This window comes from Phodopus roborovskii, unplaced genomic scaffold (assembly GCF_943737965.1).
Source record: "Phodopus roborovskii unplaced genomic scaffold, PHOROB, whole genome shotgun sequence".
Classification (NCBI taxonomy): domain Eukaryota; kingdom Metazoa; phylum Chordata; class Mammalia; order Rodentia; family Cricetidae; genus Phodopus; species Phodopus roborovskii.
Window position 1 is genome coordinate 14,962,555 of NW_026125052.1, and position 14,007 is coordinate 14,976,561.

The window sequence follows — 14,007 nt, forward strand, 5'->3', positions numbered from 1 at the left end:
TAAGTGGCAGTTTCAGAGCCTAAGGGGATAACCCTCTCTAGCAACACTCATGGGTCTCTGAAGATACTTTAAAACAGATTCCTTTAGAATTTACTTCTCTGTTTTCTTACCCTACTCCTTTTTTTTTTTTTTTTTTTTTTTTTTTTTTAAGACACCAGCATTATTTCATATTTATCTCAGGGCTTTTCCAGATTTCAACTTGTGTATTTCTACATGTGTTGTTTGTTGGTGTATTATTATATAGTATAAACTTACACATGCAATGTATATATAATACACACACACACACACACACACACACACACATACAGATTCTTCGTACGCTCAGAAAAGGATAGTCTCTGTGGTATAAATTTATGTATATTCATAAAATTAGCTAATGGATTTCATTAGTCCATTTCTTTTTTCTTTGTCTTTTTAGCCAGGATCTCCCTGTGTTGCTCAGTCTTGAACTCTCTGTCCTCCTGTCTCAGCCTCATGAGGTACAGGCACAGCTGTCCTCTGCTTTGATGGGTGTTTCAGCTCTAGCTCTTCACCTGTCACCCAACAGCAGCAGGCATTGTATTGACTGCTGGACTAGAACTTCTGTACTTCTGTACTGCCTGTGCTAATGTCCTAATAACTAGAGCTGACCACTTAGAGCTCTGTGAGTGGAAATGAAATGGAAATGACCCAGATCTTACAGCTGAATACCTGCCAATTTTGATAAGAGCCAACTTACCTGCTTTCTGTCAAAATTGGATGTGCAATTTCATTGAAGAATCTTACATCTTTTACATTTTTCATGCATGTTTTCAATCTGTGTTGTAGGTGTTTGTATTGAGAATTAGGTTTTAGAGTCAGATGTATCAGGGGTTAAATTCTGGTCACCTTAGTAACTAACTCTATAATTTTGAGAACTCTTACTAACTTAAGCAACTTTGTTCATATATTATGTAGTGTTGTATTGTTTTGAGGATTCTGTGAGTTTGAGGGAAAGGAGAGAAGATGAACATTAAATACAGACACAAAATTAGGGCAGCATGCCAGCATGCTAGCTCCAATGCTGCCTTCATCTGGAACATTCTACAATTTAAAAAAAATAGATACTCTATTTTGAAATGCAAGAAACGAATTTCAAGCACTAACATAAATAAAGAACACATATGGCCAGGGACATACAGTTTATTAGAAAACCCATCTGGAGATTATTTTGCCTCTGAAAATACCCAATACAGGAAATAAGATCCTAGAAATAACATGAGCCCAAACCCCATAATTTGAAATCTTAAAGATTTCCATAGCATTTTCATAAGGGAAGACATTTACCTGTTCAAATGAATCAAATGACTATTCATCCAATTTGCAAATTTCTTGGCTTTCTTGCCATTAAAATTAAAGGTAGGGTTTTCATAGCCTGGACCATCTGTCTACTTTAACATTGGGACAACTACTAAGACAAGAGGACAGTGGTTAGGTGGCTCCTGGGGTCTTCATTATCAGTCTCTGAATAAGAAAGCCACAGGTCAGCAGCACCTTGGGACGCAGGGCTCCTCACAGCCAGGCTGCACATAGGTGGTGAGGTTGACAGTCAGCAGGTCTGGAGTTGGGTGGCAGGAGTTGAGCAGGAAGCAGGTGGGCACACAGGGCTGAGGGATGTGGCAGGGTGGGGGACAGTTGTCACAGCAGGTGGGCTCCAGTTGCCAAATGGTATGTGGGCAGGTGCTGGGCAGGCAGACTCCACAGCGGCAGGACTTGTCAGAGGAGCAGATGGTGGTGGCAGGGCCGGTGGGGACGCTGCAGCAGCGGGCAACACAGCAAGCCATGGTGGTGGAGTCTGGTTGGCTTTGGTCCAATGCAAAGACGAAGTGTCCGAGGTTCAAATGTCTCCTCTCAGTCTGGACTCTTTTATACCCTCCCCAGTGAGAGAGAGTCCAATCAGAAGGCTTCCCTCTTAGCCTGTTTTTGTTTATGGCACTCTGTTCTACCAAGATTATCTAACCAGTTTGGTATTTTCTTGTCTATTAAGAGTTCCTGCCCTTATTAATTCATTAAGTTTTGAGTCATGCAGCCATCATTTTTGTCGTAAGTTCATCACATTTTATCTTTACAGCATTATGACATGCCCAAACTGGTATGAGTTACAGGTAATTTGACCAAGTGACAGCTCAAGTACACTTTTAGGGTTGAAAAGCGTCCTTCCCTCTTCTTAATTTTAAATTTTCTACCTACCTACAAATATAAATATTTCATCTAATGATATAATCTTCAAATATTTTCTTTATAGTTGGTAATAAAATTTAGGCTATCCTGAGCAAGCAATGGGACAGACAAGATGGTATGGGGTTTGATTCCTTTTCATGGTTTGAAATAAATCTATAGTAAGTGATTCCTTTTTGGCCTAGCGACATTTTTATTTTTCCACCGCTTATTTTTTTCTTAAAGATGAACCAAAGTATAAAAACAACAACAACAACAAAAAAAACTACTCCTACAAAAAAACCAAACAACCCACCCCCCAAAACCAAAATTCATTTTCTCGCCTTGATCACATGTGTTGTATCATGTATCATGAAAATCAAACCAACCTAATTCATTCACATGAATGACACACACACTTTAAAATAAGACAAAATTGGATTCAGAAGGAGAAATCATATGGGCCACAGAGTTAGCAGCAGGTTTAAGTTGGCGACTGACGTACTGCGATACAGAATGAAGGACTTCACTAAAAAGTGTTTGTTATGAAAGACCATTGGCATATTTGTTTGTTTTCCCCTCTTGGTTCTTCATCTGGATAGTACATTCCTCTGAGATGCCTTCCACAATGTTCTTCACCTTAGCTGGCCTCGATTTGTCTTCCTTTAGGCTGAAGGTGAGGCACAACCATGTCTAATGTGCAGTATTTGACTGTTCCAACATCTTCATATTTCTCTTTAGCCCAAACCACTCAGCTGGTAGAATCTAAGTTATATGATTTATTGGATGGAAAATGATTTTTTGTTAGACACAGGGTACAGATTCCTTGGTGAGTTGTTGTTTCAACCAACAAGGCATGTCTAAAAGAAGAATGACCAGAAAAGCATTAGATGCTGCCACCGTGAAATGTCCTGCATTTCAGACCAGAGGAGCAGGCCATTTGACTTTTGTTTGAATACTGTGTTTATGGTAAATAAAATTGTACCTTCTGTCATCTCAGTCAGATTGCTGCTTTAGCTTAAAATGTCCTGCCCTAGTTCTCTGCATCACAAACCATTCTCATTCTGGAGGCTTTGGTCCACATGCCTCCTTTGTAAGTGAATCCTTCCAGATGTTTTCACAATTTTTCTATGCTGTCAAGTTGATCTTGCTTCATTCTGCCACATACTACAGTTTCCCTTATATTTCTCTGTTTCATGCCAGTGCAAGGCCCTTGTGATGGGAATGGTGTTGTTAGTCTTGCTTACCTCCTTCAAGCTCTTGAGAAGATACCATACATCAGAGGAATCTGAGAAATGCTTGGAATGTGAGTATGGTAATGTCTAATGACCAGCTTGTCTATGTCTTTAGGGACACACATTTGAGTTGTTTAAATATTCAGGAAAAACAAAAACTAAAGGTAGGTGCTGATCTTGAAATTGAAACCAATTCTAAGCTTAGCGTGAATGTGTTTTATGATTCAGGCAATGTTCTTCATTTATCTACATATCCTTGGGTGACTTCCTTTCAGCTATGAGATTTATGTTGATGTCATCAGAAAGTGTAATTTTGCTGTACACCTTTTAGCTTTATGACGCATGTGTCAAGAGTCCTTGTGTAATTATAGCATTAAACACCGAGACAGCACAGGAGTTGGGGGGTAGTGGTGTTTATTTACATTGAAAATAAGGAGATCCAGCTACGATTGCAATTTTCCCATTTCTCTGAAATCCTTGTTCAAAACACAGAAAGAATCCTGCAGATATGAAGTCCCAGTGTCAAAGCATCTTCCAGGGTGCCTAACTAAAGCCCTTTACTAAGGGGCCCTTAGGAACAACCATTGCAGATCCTTAGGGCAAGGTGGATAAGCTCTTTACATGCCTTCATTTAGCAGCAGAAGGGTTTACACTCACAAGATTGGACACAGGTGGAAACAGAGATCCCTTTCAGGTTTGGGACAGGGCAGCCCTTGTTGAGAAGCCAGCATGATGACACATAGGAATCAGGCACACAGCAGGGTGGGGGGCAAGTGACACAGCTGGTGGGCTGAAGGAGACTGATCTTGTGTGGACAGGTGCTAGGCAGGCAGACTCCACACGGACAGTGTATGTCAGAGGAGCAGAGGGTGGTGGCCGGGCCAGTGGGAACACTGCAGCATCCTTGGAGATAGGAATTGCAGCCAGTCATGGTGACAGTGGATCAGGTTTTGTTGCTGAGGAAGGCGTTCTTCCACAAAGTTGCCCTGGGAGGACCTTTTATACCTGCCTATTTCAGGGGACATAGCCTCTGCCTTCAGCATGTTTCCTTGTTGATGTTTGCACAACCCTATACAAATAACGCAGTACCTTCTTGTATCAGCCACAGGACATGCACTTCTGAAGTTTTATTTGGTTGTGTTGCTTCATTCAAACTTGCTTCCTGCTATAGTTTCAAAATGGCACCAGTGTAGTTCTCCATTTGCATGCTTGGATTTATTCTGAGGTTCTCCTTGTTCATTCCCTAGGATGTGATCTATACCGAGTGTAAAGTATCGAGAGTGATGTTCCCAACAACTAAGAAAGAGTCCTTCTCAAACTGTGTACCCCTGATACATTTGGGAAGCCCAAACCTGTAGGAATTTTCTTTTTCTATAAGATACACAGTGGTATATTTGCATGGATCTGAGGGAATAAATAAATATTAAAGACACACAACATGATTGTGCTTGGAGATGACAGAACTTGCTAGATGATTTTCTATATATTAGCACTACATCTTCTAAACAAGTAAATATGAGTATGAACAAGCCCTTAGTTTTTACAAGGGGTTGGTATTTTAACTACAAATTGAAATAGATTAAAATGCAGGTTCTTGGGATGATATATGGTCTGAAAAATAAGAGTATGCATTTCTTTGCAAACCAGCATGAAGAGTTTTTGCTTTTTACCAAAACCAAGCTGCTGACCTGTCATTTCTTTTGTTCAAAGCCACACTCAGTGCTGACAGTGGTCAGTCAGACAGACACCATTTCCATGTTCCCTCCACTGTAATTAGAGTGCTAATACTTCATGGTTTAAGTTAGTGTGTGACCACAGCAAAGGTTATTCGTGAGCTAATTCATTCATTGGAAGTCAGATGCTCATTGACTTTGTAGTATGTCCTAAAGGGTCAGGTGGAGGCAGGAACATGGAAGACAGTTCCTGTGGGGAACATGATCTGATGGAAGCCACTAGCAATATTTTGGCTCTTAAGACATTTAATCAAGAACTTGGTCAAGCTATGGCGTTTCAGAGCTCAGTGTTGTAACTTCTAAGTTACCAGGCCTAAATGAAGTTATTTAATCTATGTGGACTTCAATGTTTCAACTGCAAGTCTAGGGAAAATAGTAACTATCCATTGTAGTCTTATTAATATGATAAAATAAATACTAAATGAGGATTACTCATGCAAAACCACCAGCATTGTGTGTGTCATGAAAAATTACTCAACAAATGACAGATGCTCCCATGGCTGTGATGAAATGTTCCATAAGTGAAAACACCATGCTGGAGGGCTGATGTGGACAAGGTAACTTTAGTGGAGAAGTCAGATTAAGTTCTTTTATCAAGGTGTTTAGAAAGAAGTGCATTTAATGAAAGAAAAACAATGGCCTCCCTTTTGACGCCATCCTGCCCCTATTCTCAGCCTTGACCCTCACAGAGTTGGACACCCCTACTCTTATAGCTCTGTTGAATGCCATATCTACTCATAATGCTTTTCTGCATGTTTTGATGCACAATTTCCCTCCATAGGTTACAATATCTTTCAAAAACAGTGATGTCTTACTCATTTTGATTTCTCCAGTCACTGGCGTTGTGGGGTGGATTCTGCAGATTGAAACACATGAGTAAATAACAAAGAAATAGAGATGTCAAGTAGTCATCATTGACAGGTATTGTGTGCTGATTGTGTATCACAGTTGACCCAGGAAGAAAGTGAAGGTTCAGTCTCAGACAAGGTATTTCAACAGGGAGAGTTTTAATGTAGAGGATTTGCTAAGCATCTGTCAGAGGGCTGAAACCTGAAGAGGGAAAGCTGGGGTTAACAAGAAGCAGCACATAGCTCCAAGCCTGGAATAGAGATAACATTAGCCTTATCTGAACATGATTGGGGGTGGAGCTTTGGCTCCAGAATGCTATGCTGAACGGAGTTCTTATAACCACAGAAGTTCTTGGGGTTCCCTGACAAAACCACCAAGCAGTGGCAGGGAGGGAAGAGCTTTACCTGCAACAAGCTCATAACTTGAGAAACTTTTGTTCTAGAAAGGCTATTGTCCTGGAGCAGTGGTTCTCAACCTTCCTAATGCTGCCACCCTTTAGTACAGTTCCTCAACTTGTAGTCATCTCCAACCATAAAGTTATTTCATTGCTACTTCATAACTATAATTTTGCTATTGCTATGAATTTTAATGTAAATATCTGTGTTTTCTGATGGTCATAGGTGACCCAGTGAAAGCATCATTTGATTCTCCACGGGGTTGCAACCTACATACAGGTTGAGAAATACTGTCCTAGATGCTTCAGGAGTGAGGTTTTGTGAGTCATTGTGGGTAGACATAACAGTTGACAAGTATCAGGGTACTCACATGTTTTTGAGTTATCTGTTTTATTAACACATATATTGGCTGCTGTCATCTATAGCTCACTGGATGTCTCAGGCTGTATAAATCTAAAGAATATATAGTTATTAGAAATTCTTATGACTGGGCCTGGGGAGATTGTCTCATCAGTAAAGTGCAAGTGAGATTTGTTTTGTTTGTTTTGCCTTGGTGTGGGTTGTTGAAGCTCATGAAGAAAATTACTGTATTTGCCAAATAGTCTCCATTTCAACTCAAGCTGTATGACAATTTATAGGACAGTGCTGATAATGCCAATTGATCCTTGAGGTCTGATTGAAAAAATATGGCTTGTTCTCATTTTAGAAATGTTTTTCCTTATATTTTTTTATATACTCTTGTTTTATCTTACACTCTCAAGATAGGGAGGAGGGAGGAAAGGAGGGAAAGAGAGGGAAGAAGAAAGATGGAGAGAGAAGGAGTGGGAGGGGGGTGGTCGAGAGAATTTCCTCAAAGTCCCCAAGGCAACAAAATATTCAACTGTACAATTAGATTGAAGTGGTCTTGATACTTTCTGGGAAGGCCTTATGTATATAGACTGCTTATAACAGCTAAGGATATCATAATGGTCAACACAGAGATTTTTTTTTTTACCCCAAGAACATATATTTGTGCTGTCAGAACTTTGTTGCCAGTTCTGTAGTATAAAGAATATTTCACTTTGGTCTATTATTATTGTGAATATTTCAGTGACATGATAGTATATGCCACTTGAGCCAGTCAACTTATAAGCATAGTTGAGGCTTACTTAAGGGAACCTCACTTAAGGGAACAAGAAGCAAGACATGCTGATATCCACACAAAAACTATTATTCAGGAAGATATCATTTATCCAAACCTCCTCCTCTTACTTGTTTTCCTTTACAACAAATATCTGAGCAACGAGTGTTCAGCTGATGTAAATATGTAAGTTATAGCATAGGGAGCTCAAACCATAAGACATTTTGGTAATAAAGATGACTAGAAATAAAAACAGTTTCATGTTAAGTGTTTTGATCCACAGTATTGTTGAATTATATGTCTCTGCCCTCTGATTCCTCTATGTTTTATGCTGTGTAATTCCTACTTTTACATAGTTTGAGCTATTTTATCCAAGACAGGCTATACGCGCACACACACACACGTACACATGCATACTTTTAAGCATTCCCAAGCAAGTTAGTTCTAACACTAAAGCTTTTACACATTTACTATTCTCCAACCCTAAAGGGAAAAAATTAAAGCACAATACAAAAATTTAAGCTACCATTTACTTTAAAATTATTTCCAAAGTATGTTAGATAGAATTTTGAAAAGTCTCTTTCTCCTGGACCCCAGAGTCTGGGAGGGATGGATAACCCTCCCCAAGTTCTCCAGAAATGCCTGCCCACGAAGCTAATTTAAGAAAATGAATTAGAAAGAGGAAGGCACGGCCAAGTTGACTAGGGGGAAGTCATAGCACACTCTAACATAATGAAGGCTCCTAGAAGCCCTCTGTGAGGAGCGGCTCGCCTAGGCTCCCCTGTGGGTGCACTGACTTGTATTTAGTGTTGGGAATTTCAAAAGTACCTCAATTGTGAGCCTGACAATTTTTCTACCTATGGGTAAGGGTGTAGAAATTGTTTCCACATGCCAGTGCAATGATCATTTTCTTAGGAAGAAACAAGAATTGAATAAAAAATTTAAACATTATATTCATGTCTAGAACCTACATGGCACAGTAGATAGCTCCAAAAATATTCATAAAATGGGAAGAACCTACAAAAGGACCTGCTGGAGTTTTCCCTGTTCAAATGATCGCAAATACTAACATATGACTTTGAAATGAATTTCAGTATAAGATTTATTCACTGTGTTGGGATGGGTCTTGGGTTGTATAGGAACCTGCTTTCAGGAAGAGCTTGGCATCCACTTTCCTAAAGAGGAAACACAGAAATAAACAGCTAGGAAGCAATGAATGCTAAGCCAGAATGAACTTTATTAATGGGTAGTCCAGATAGTTATCTCTCAAAAAGGAGGGGCAAGCCTAAAAGAGAGAAGGTGACCATCTGTGCCCAAAGGAACAAAGCATTAAGAACTTCAACATGTTCCTGGGCCTCTGTTCCTGGGCCCTGGGGTTGATTAAGCTTTGATGCAGGCAGAAGCAGTTGTGGAGAGGTAGGTGATAGACAGGATGCTGAGCCTGGAGAAAGACTTGACTGGTTAACAGCAGGGCTCACAGGGATTCTCACAGCCAGGCTGCACGTAGGTGGTCAGGTTGATGCCACTCAGGCCGGGAGTTGGGTGGCAAGAGTTGAGCAGCCAGCAGGTTGGCACGTACACTTCGGGTTGGCAGCAGGGTGGGGGGCAGGGGTCACAGCAGGTGGGCTGCAGGAGGCTGATCTCATGTGGGCAGGTGCTGGGCAGGCAGACTCCACAGCGGCAGGACTTGTCAGAGGAGCAGATGGTGGTGGCAGGGCCGGTGGGGACGCTGCAGCAGCGGGCAACACAGCAAGCCATGGCTTTGGGAGTTGGGTTGTGGATGGGTTGAGAGGAGAAGTCAGTTGATGTCTGAATGCTCTCGACTTCTGCCCTGGCTCTTTTATACCTGCCTCCCTGGGCGTCAACCTATTGCTGAGATATTTTCCCCATGTTTCAGTTTATGGCTGCTTCCATAAAATCCATCTAATTACTTAAGTGTTTATTACCTAAGACACATTCCATACCTCATAAAAGGGATTCGGGTTGTTTTGTTGTCAAATGAGGACTCTTCACATTGGCCAGTTGTCACTGCACAGACAGCTTCATCATTTTGGTCTTCAAAGGCACAGAGCCATTACCTGCTAATCATTACACATCGCTAATAGTGCTATGGAATGGCAGGTATCTGCAGGCCTTCCCTGAGCTCCGTGTCTCTTTCACAGATGAACACTTCATTGGCGTTTGTATTTTTCTTCTTCCAGCGACCATGAGTTTCCATGAGATAGTTTCAGTTCTCTGACCCAAAAAGTGAGGGAAAAATTATGTCTTGTGGTTCTAAGAAGTTGACTCGAGAAAGCGTGGATGGAGTTTATAGAAAGTAGGTCGGGGAATGTGCAAAGAAGTAGTTTTCTACAGAATTCTAGAAAACCACTTGTTTTCTCTCCCTTTGTATAGGCTTTGAATGTTGCCTTGGGAGGGGCATGTGGTTGGCCATCAAGGGCCATCTGGGTAATAAGGACCAGGACCCTCCTAACCTCATCTGATTGTATCATGTGCTTAGATTACTTATCACTCAAAGATGAGTTGTGTTGGGACTTAAGGATGGAAGGGTACAGTATTCCTAGAGTGAGTTCCATGAACAGCTACTCCAGGGGACCCCAAAAGGAGACTCTTAAATCAAACGTGGGACATACTGACTTCCCCTCCCAGGGTTTCCCAGAGCTTTCAATATGCTGAAAGTCTCTGGAAGTTTTCTGTAAGGTGGTATAACATAAAACCCCCTCCAACCTCCTTGACCACACACTCCTTTTAGTTAATTTTCATAACTGCAAAACCAGTATTCTGGAGTACGGTGGCATTTTAAGTCATCCGCGTGTCTCCACATCCCACGTTCTTTATGACTTCACATGTCCTCTTGTTGTGGGGTTGTTGTGCCTAGCATAATGAAGAAGACTGTCAATATCAGTGTCAGGTAGTCAGGAAATGTGAGTCCAGTTTGTCAAAAGTCCCCGGACCATAAGAGAAGCTTACTTTACAGCCTGTTTTTCATAATCAGAACATTACCCTATACAAAGGGGATGATTTGAAGATAGGGGAAGAGATTGGGGACATATTTGTGTGAGTTTGGGGAGTGGGGAGGGAGGTATGGTTCTTGTCATAGAGAATGGCAGAGTTGGATGGGTTTCCTAGCTGGGTTTCTATTGCTATGGTGAAGATCATGACCAAGAACCACCAGGAGAGGCGAGAGTTTACTGGGTTTACATAGCCCATGTCACAGTCCATTGAGGAAAGTCCAGGCAGGAACTTAAGGCTTGATCCTGAGGCAGCAAATGAGGCAGAGACCTTGGAGCAGTGCTGCTTACTGGCTTGCTCCTCATAGCTTGCTCATGTTGTTTTCTCATACAACTGAGGACCACCTGCTCAGGGGTGCCACTTCTCAGAGTGACCTGGGCCCTCCATATCAATCATTGGTCAAGAAAATGCCCCACAGACTTGCTTATGGGACAGCCTGCTGGAGACATCTTCTAGGTTGAAGTTCTCCATTCCCTGATGAGCCTAGCTTGTGTCAAGCTGTACAAAACTATCTAAACCTGGACAATGAGGATGGATTGAAAAACTTAACTTCGGATTCTCATCATATTATTCAGTCTTGGGGAACCACTTTCTAAGTGGCAATCAATGTTACAGTTTATGTTAGCATTTTTTAAGATAACTGCAACAGTAATCCTCCACTAAAACATAACACTTTTTTCAAATATGCAGTATCCCAGACATAGTATAACTAATACACATTTTCTTTCTGTATACTATAAGATCAGGATTATCTCTATGCTCATTTTGCCAATTATAAAAAGAATAAAGATATTGTTTTATTGGGTGCAAAGTTGCATAGCTAATGAATAATGGCTTATCTAACATTACTAGCTCATGCAATGAGCTATATATAATATATATGTACACATATATGTGTGTATGTTTACATATATCCATACCAAGGAATTGAACAGAGAGCTTTACATGTGCTCCACCCTTGAACTTTATCTTTGATTCTAAACTTCATATAATTGTAGATTATGTGTATTCTTTCATTTACTAATTCATTAAACATGACCTATGATATGTCTGGCAGTAAGTATACATCAACGCACATTCAGATAGGGTCCTTATTACAGTATCCATCATAGTGAGGGAAACTGATAGTCACAAAATAAACCAGTGGATGCAAAAGAACTTCAGACAGTGACAGGTGCCACAAAGAAAGAAAACACTTAAACTTGTGGCATGACAGGGAGATGGCAATAGAGGGTGGCTACTATGATTTGGGTAGTCAGAGGTTGTTCTTGTCAGGGTGGCTGGGAAACAGATTATGATAGGAGATAGTGTTAAAGAAGTCCGCCCGCAGCTGGTGAGGCACGGTTTTCTAGGATATCTTATAGAGTTTAGATTTTATTCCAAGGGCATTGAAAATTCACTGGATGATTGAAACATTTTGAACTTATTTTAAATTGACTAGTAATTGTACATATTTAGGGGTTACAGAGTGTCATTTCAATACATGCATTCAATGTGCTCTAGCCCGATTAGGGTAACTGGCATATCTATTATCTCAGACTTACCATGTCTCTGTGTTTGAAACATTCACCTCTGAAAGCTATTTTGATATATTCAATTAGCTGGCAAGGATTGTCATCCTCCTTGGCCATACGAAATAAATTAGACGTTACTTATTCTCCTCAGTTGGTTTAAAGCAAAGAGTGATAGGTTTCATGTCTGAAGGAAAGTGATCCGCTCAGAGCTGGCATGAAAACGGACTGAATTAGAGAGTTCAAGTGAGAGGATGGACACTGACGCCAGTGACTGCTTAGAGAGGGTAGAGTTCGGGTGACATTTGAATGGAGAGGTGGCATGTTTTGCTGATTGAGAGAGAAGCCAAGGATCCTGTCCAGGTCTCAGATCTTCTCATGGGAAGGAGCCCTGAGCAAAAGCTGCTTGGGAGGTGGGTGTAAAGGGAATATAGACATCTGCTACAGGTAGGTGATTGGTCGATTTTGCTTTCAGTTCCACCGGAAGGGCCAATCCTCTGAGCAGGAAGTGCTGGAGGCTGGAGTACATGGATGCAAATTTTGCTTACCAAAGGGAGGCTGATGATGCTTTTTATGTGTGTTAGTCACACTTTGTTGTGACCCTGCCTGTGCCTAACCAGCAGCCACTCTGTGGAGTTCCGGGTTGATCTTGGGTGAAACCTCCCACTCAGGCATCTCCTGAATCAGCAGCAATGCTAGCAGCTTCCCATTCGTGGGCCACTCAGTATTTCCGAAGCTGTCTGGAGTAGTTTATCTTACCACAATAGTAGAACGTAGAAAACTTTGAAATTTCTCATTCTAATAAAACTGGCTGTGAGTAAAAACATTTAGGTCTGTCTTTCCTGAATCCTGAGATTTTTATTTGTTGTTGTTTGCTTTTTGTTTTTTCGAGGCAGGGCGTCTCTGTGTAGCTTTGGAGCCTGTCCTGGAACTCGCTCTGTAGACGAGGCTGGCCTCGAACTCACAGATATCTGCCTGCTCTGTCTCTCGGGCGTGTGCCACCACTGCCTGGCTGAATCCCAAGATCTTTTACATTTCTGATGAAATTCTTTATAAAAGAGATTGAAAGGGAGAATGGCTGTCATCAGGGCTACTAGGGATATTAGTTCTCTCATTGCAGAAGGCCCATGCAAAGGATTTTGAGCCTCACTTAAATGGTGGACATTCCTCTCCCCTCATTGAATGGTGTATTTCTCTAGTTTGTAGTTATAGTCAAGTTTGATGTAACTCTGTCTGTATATATTTTTAGATTTATTTTATGTATATGAGTGTTCTGCCTACATGTATGTATGTGTAACATGTGCATGCCTGGTGCCTGGATCTGGACACTGGTTAGAGACGGTTGTGAGGTATCATGGGATGCTGGAAACAGAATCCAGGTCCTTTACAAGAGCAATAAGTGCTCTTAACTGCCAAGCCATCTCTCCAGTCCCAAATTTGACTGAATCCTTGCTACTGTATTATGTTGCACTGAAAATTACCTTCAGGGTGTATTGCTTTTTAAGAGCAATAGTGATATTTTCTGAGGTCAGCTGGTATTCACTGCTTTGTGTGGGTGTCTAAAAGAGGCCACTCTCTCCCTCTGTTTCCTGTGGACTTATATGATCTCATTGGACATGCCAGAACAGATCTCAAGGTGTTTGATCACATGGCACATATAATATTCTTGCAAGTTTTTGCTTAACCAGCTTCCTCTGGGTGGAATTCGAAACAGTTTTGGGAGGCACTGTAGGTTCACTTTAGCTCTCGTGTACTATTGTGGCCTACAGAATATGCAGAGAGAAATAGAGACTCACGAACAGTGAAATAATGTAGAAATGTGTATGTTTACTAAAGCTAATGTGGCTAGGAAGATGCTGAGTAACAGATTTTTAAAATAGTTTTATGTGTATGGAAAATTTTGCATGCATGTCCATGACTGGTACTGGTGCCTGCAGAGGCCAGGACAGGTTATCAGATTCCCTGGAAATGGTT

The 14,007-nt window shown here is 41.1% G+C and overlaps 2 protein-coding genes across 2 annotated transcripts; both read right to left on the minus strand.

Annotated features, from left to right (window-relative positions):
* Positions 1–1,148: 1,148 nt before the first annotated feature.
* Positions 1,149–1,872, minus strand: LOC127215815 (keratin-associated protein 3-2). The gene has a single exon (XM_051176312.1). The coding sequence runs from the start codon at positions 1,803–1,805 to the stop codon at positions 1,506–1,508; it is 300 nt and encodes a 99-aa protein (XP_051032269.1). The 5' UTR covers positions 1,806–1,872; the 3' UTR covers positions 1,149–1,505.
* A 6,855-nt stretch (positions 1,873–8,727) lies between these two features.
* LOC127221432 (keratin-associated protein 3-1) lies at positions 8,728–9,333 on the minus strand. The gene has a single exon (XM_051183371.1). It carries the CDS (start codon positions 9,266–9,268, stop codon positions 8,972–8,974), a length of 297 nt encoding a protein of 98 aa, XP_051039328.1. The 5' UTR covers positions 9,269–9,333; the 3' UTR covers positions 8,728–8,971.
* Between the last annotated feature and the right edge of the window lie 4,674 nt (positions 9,334–14,007).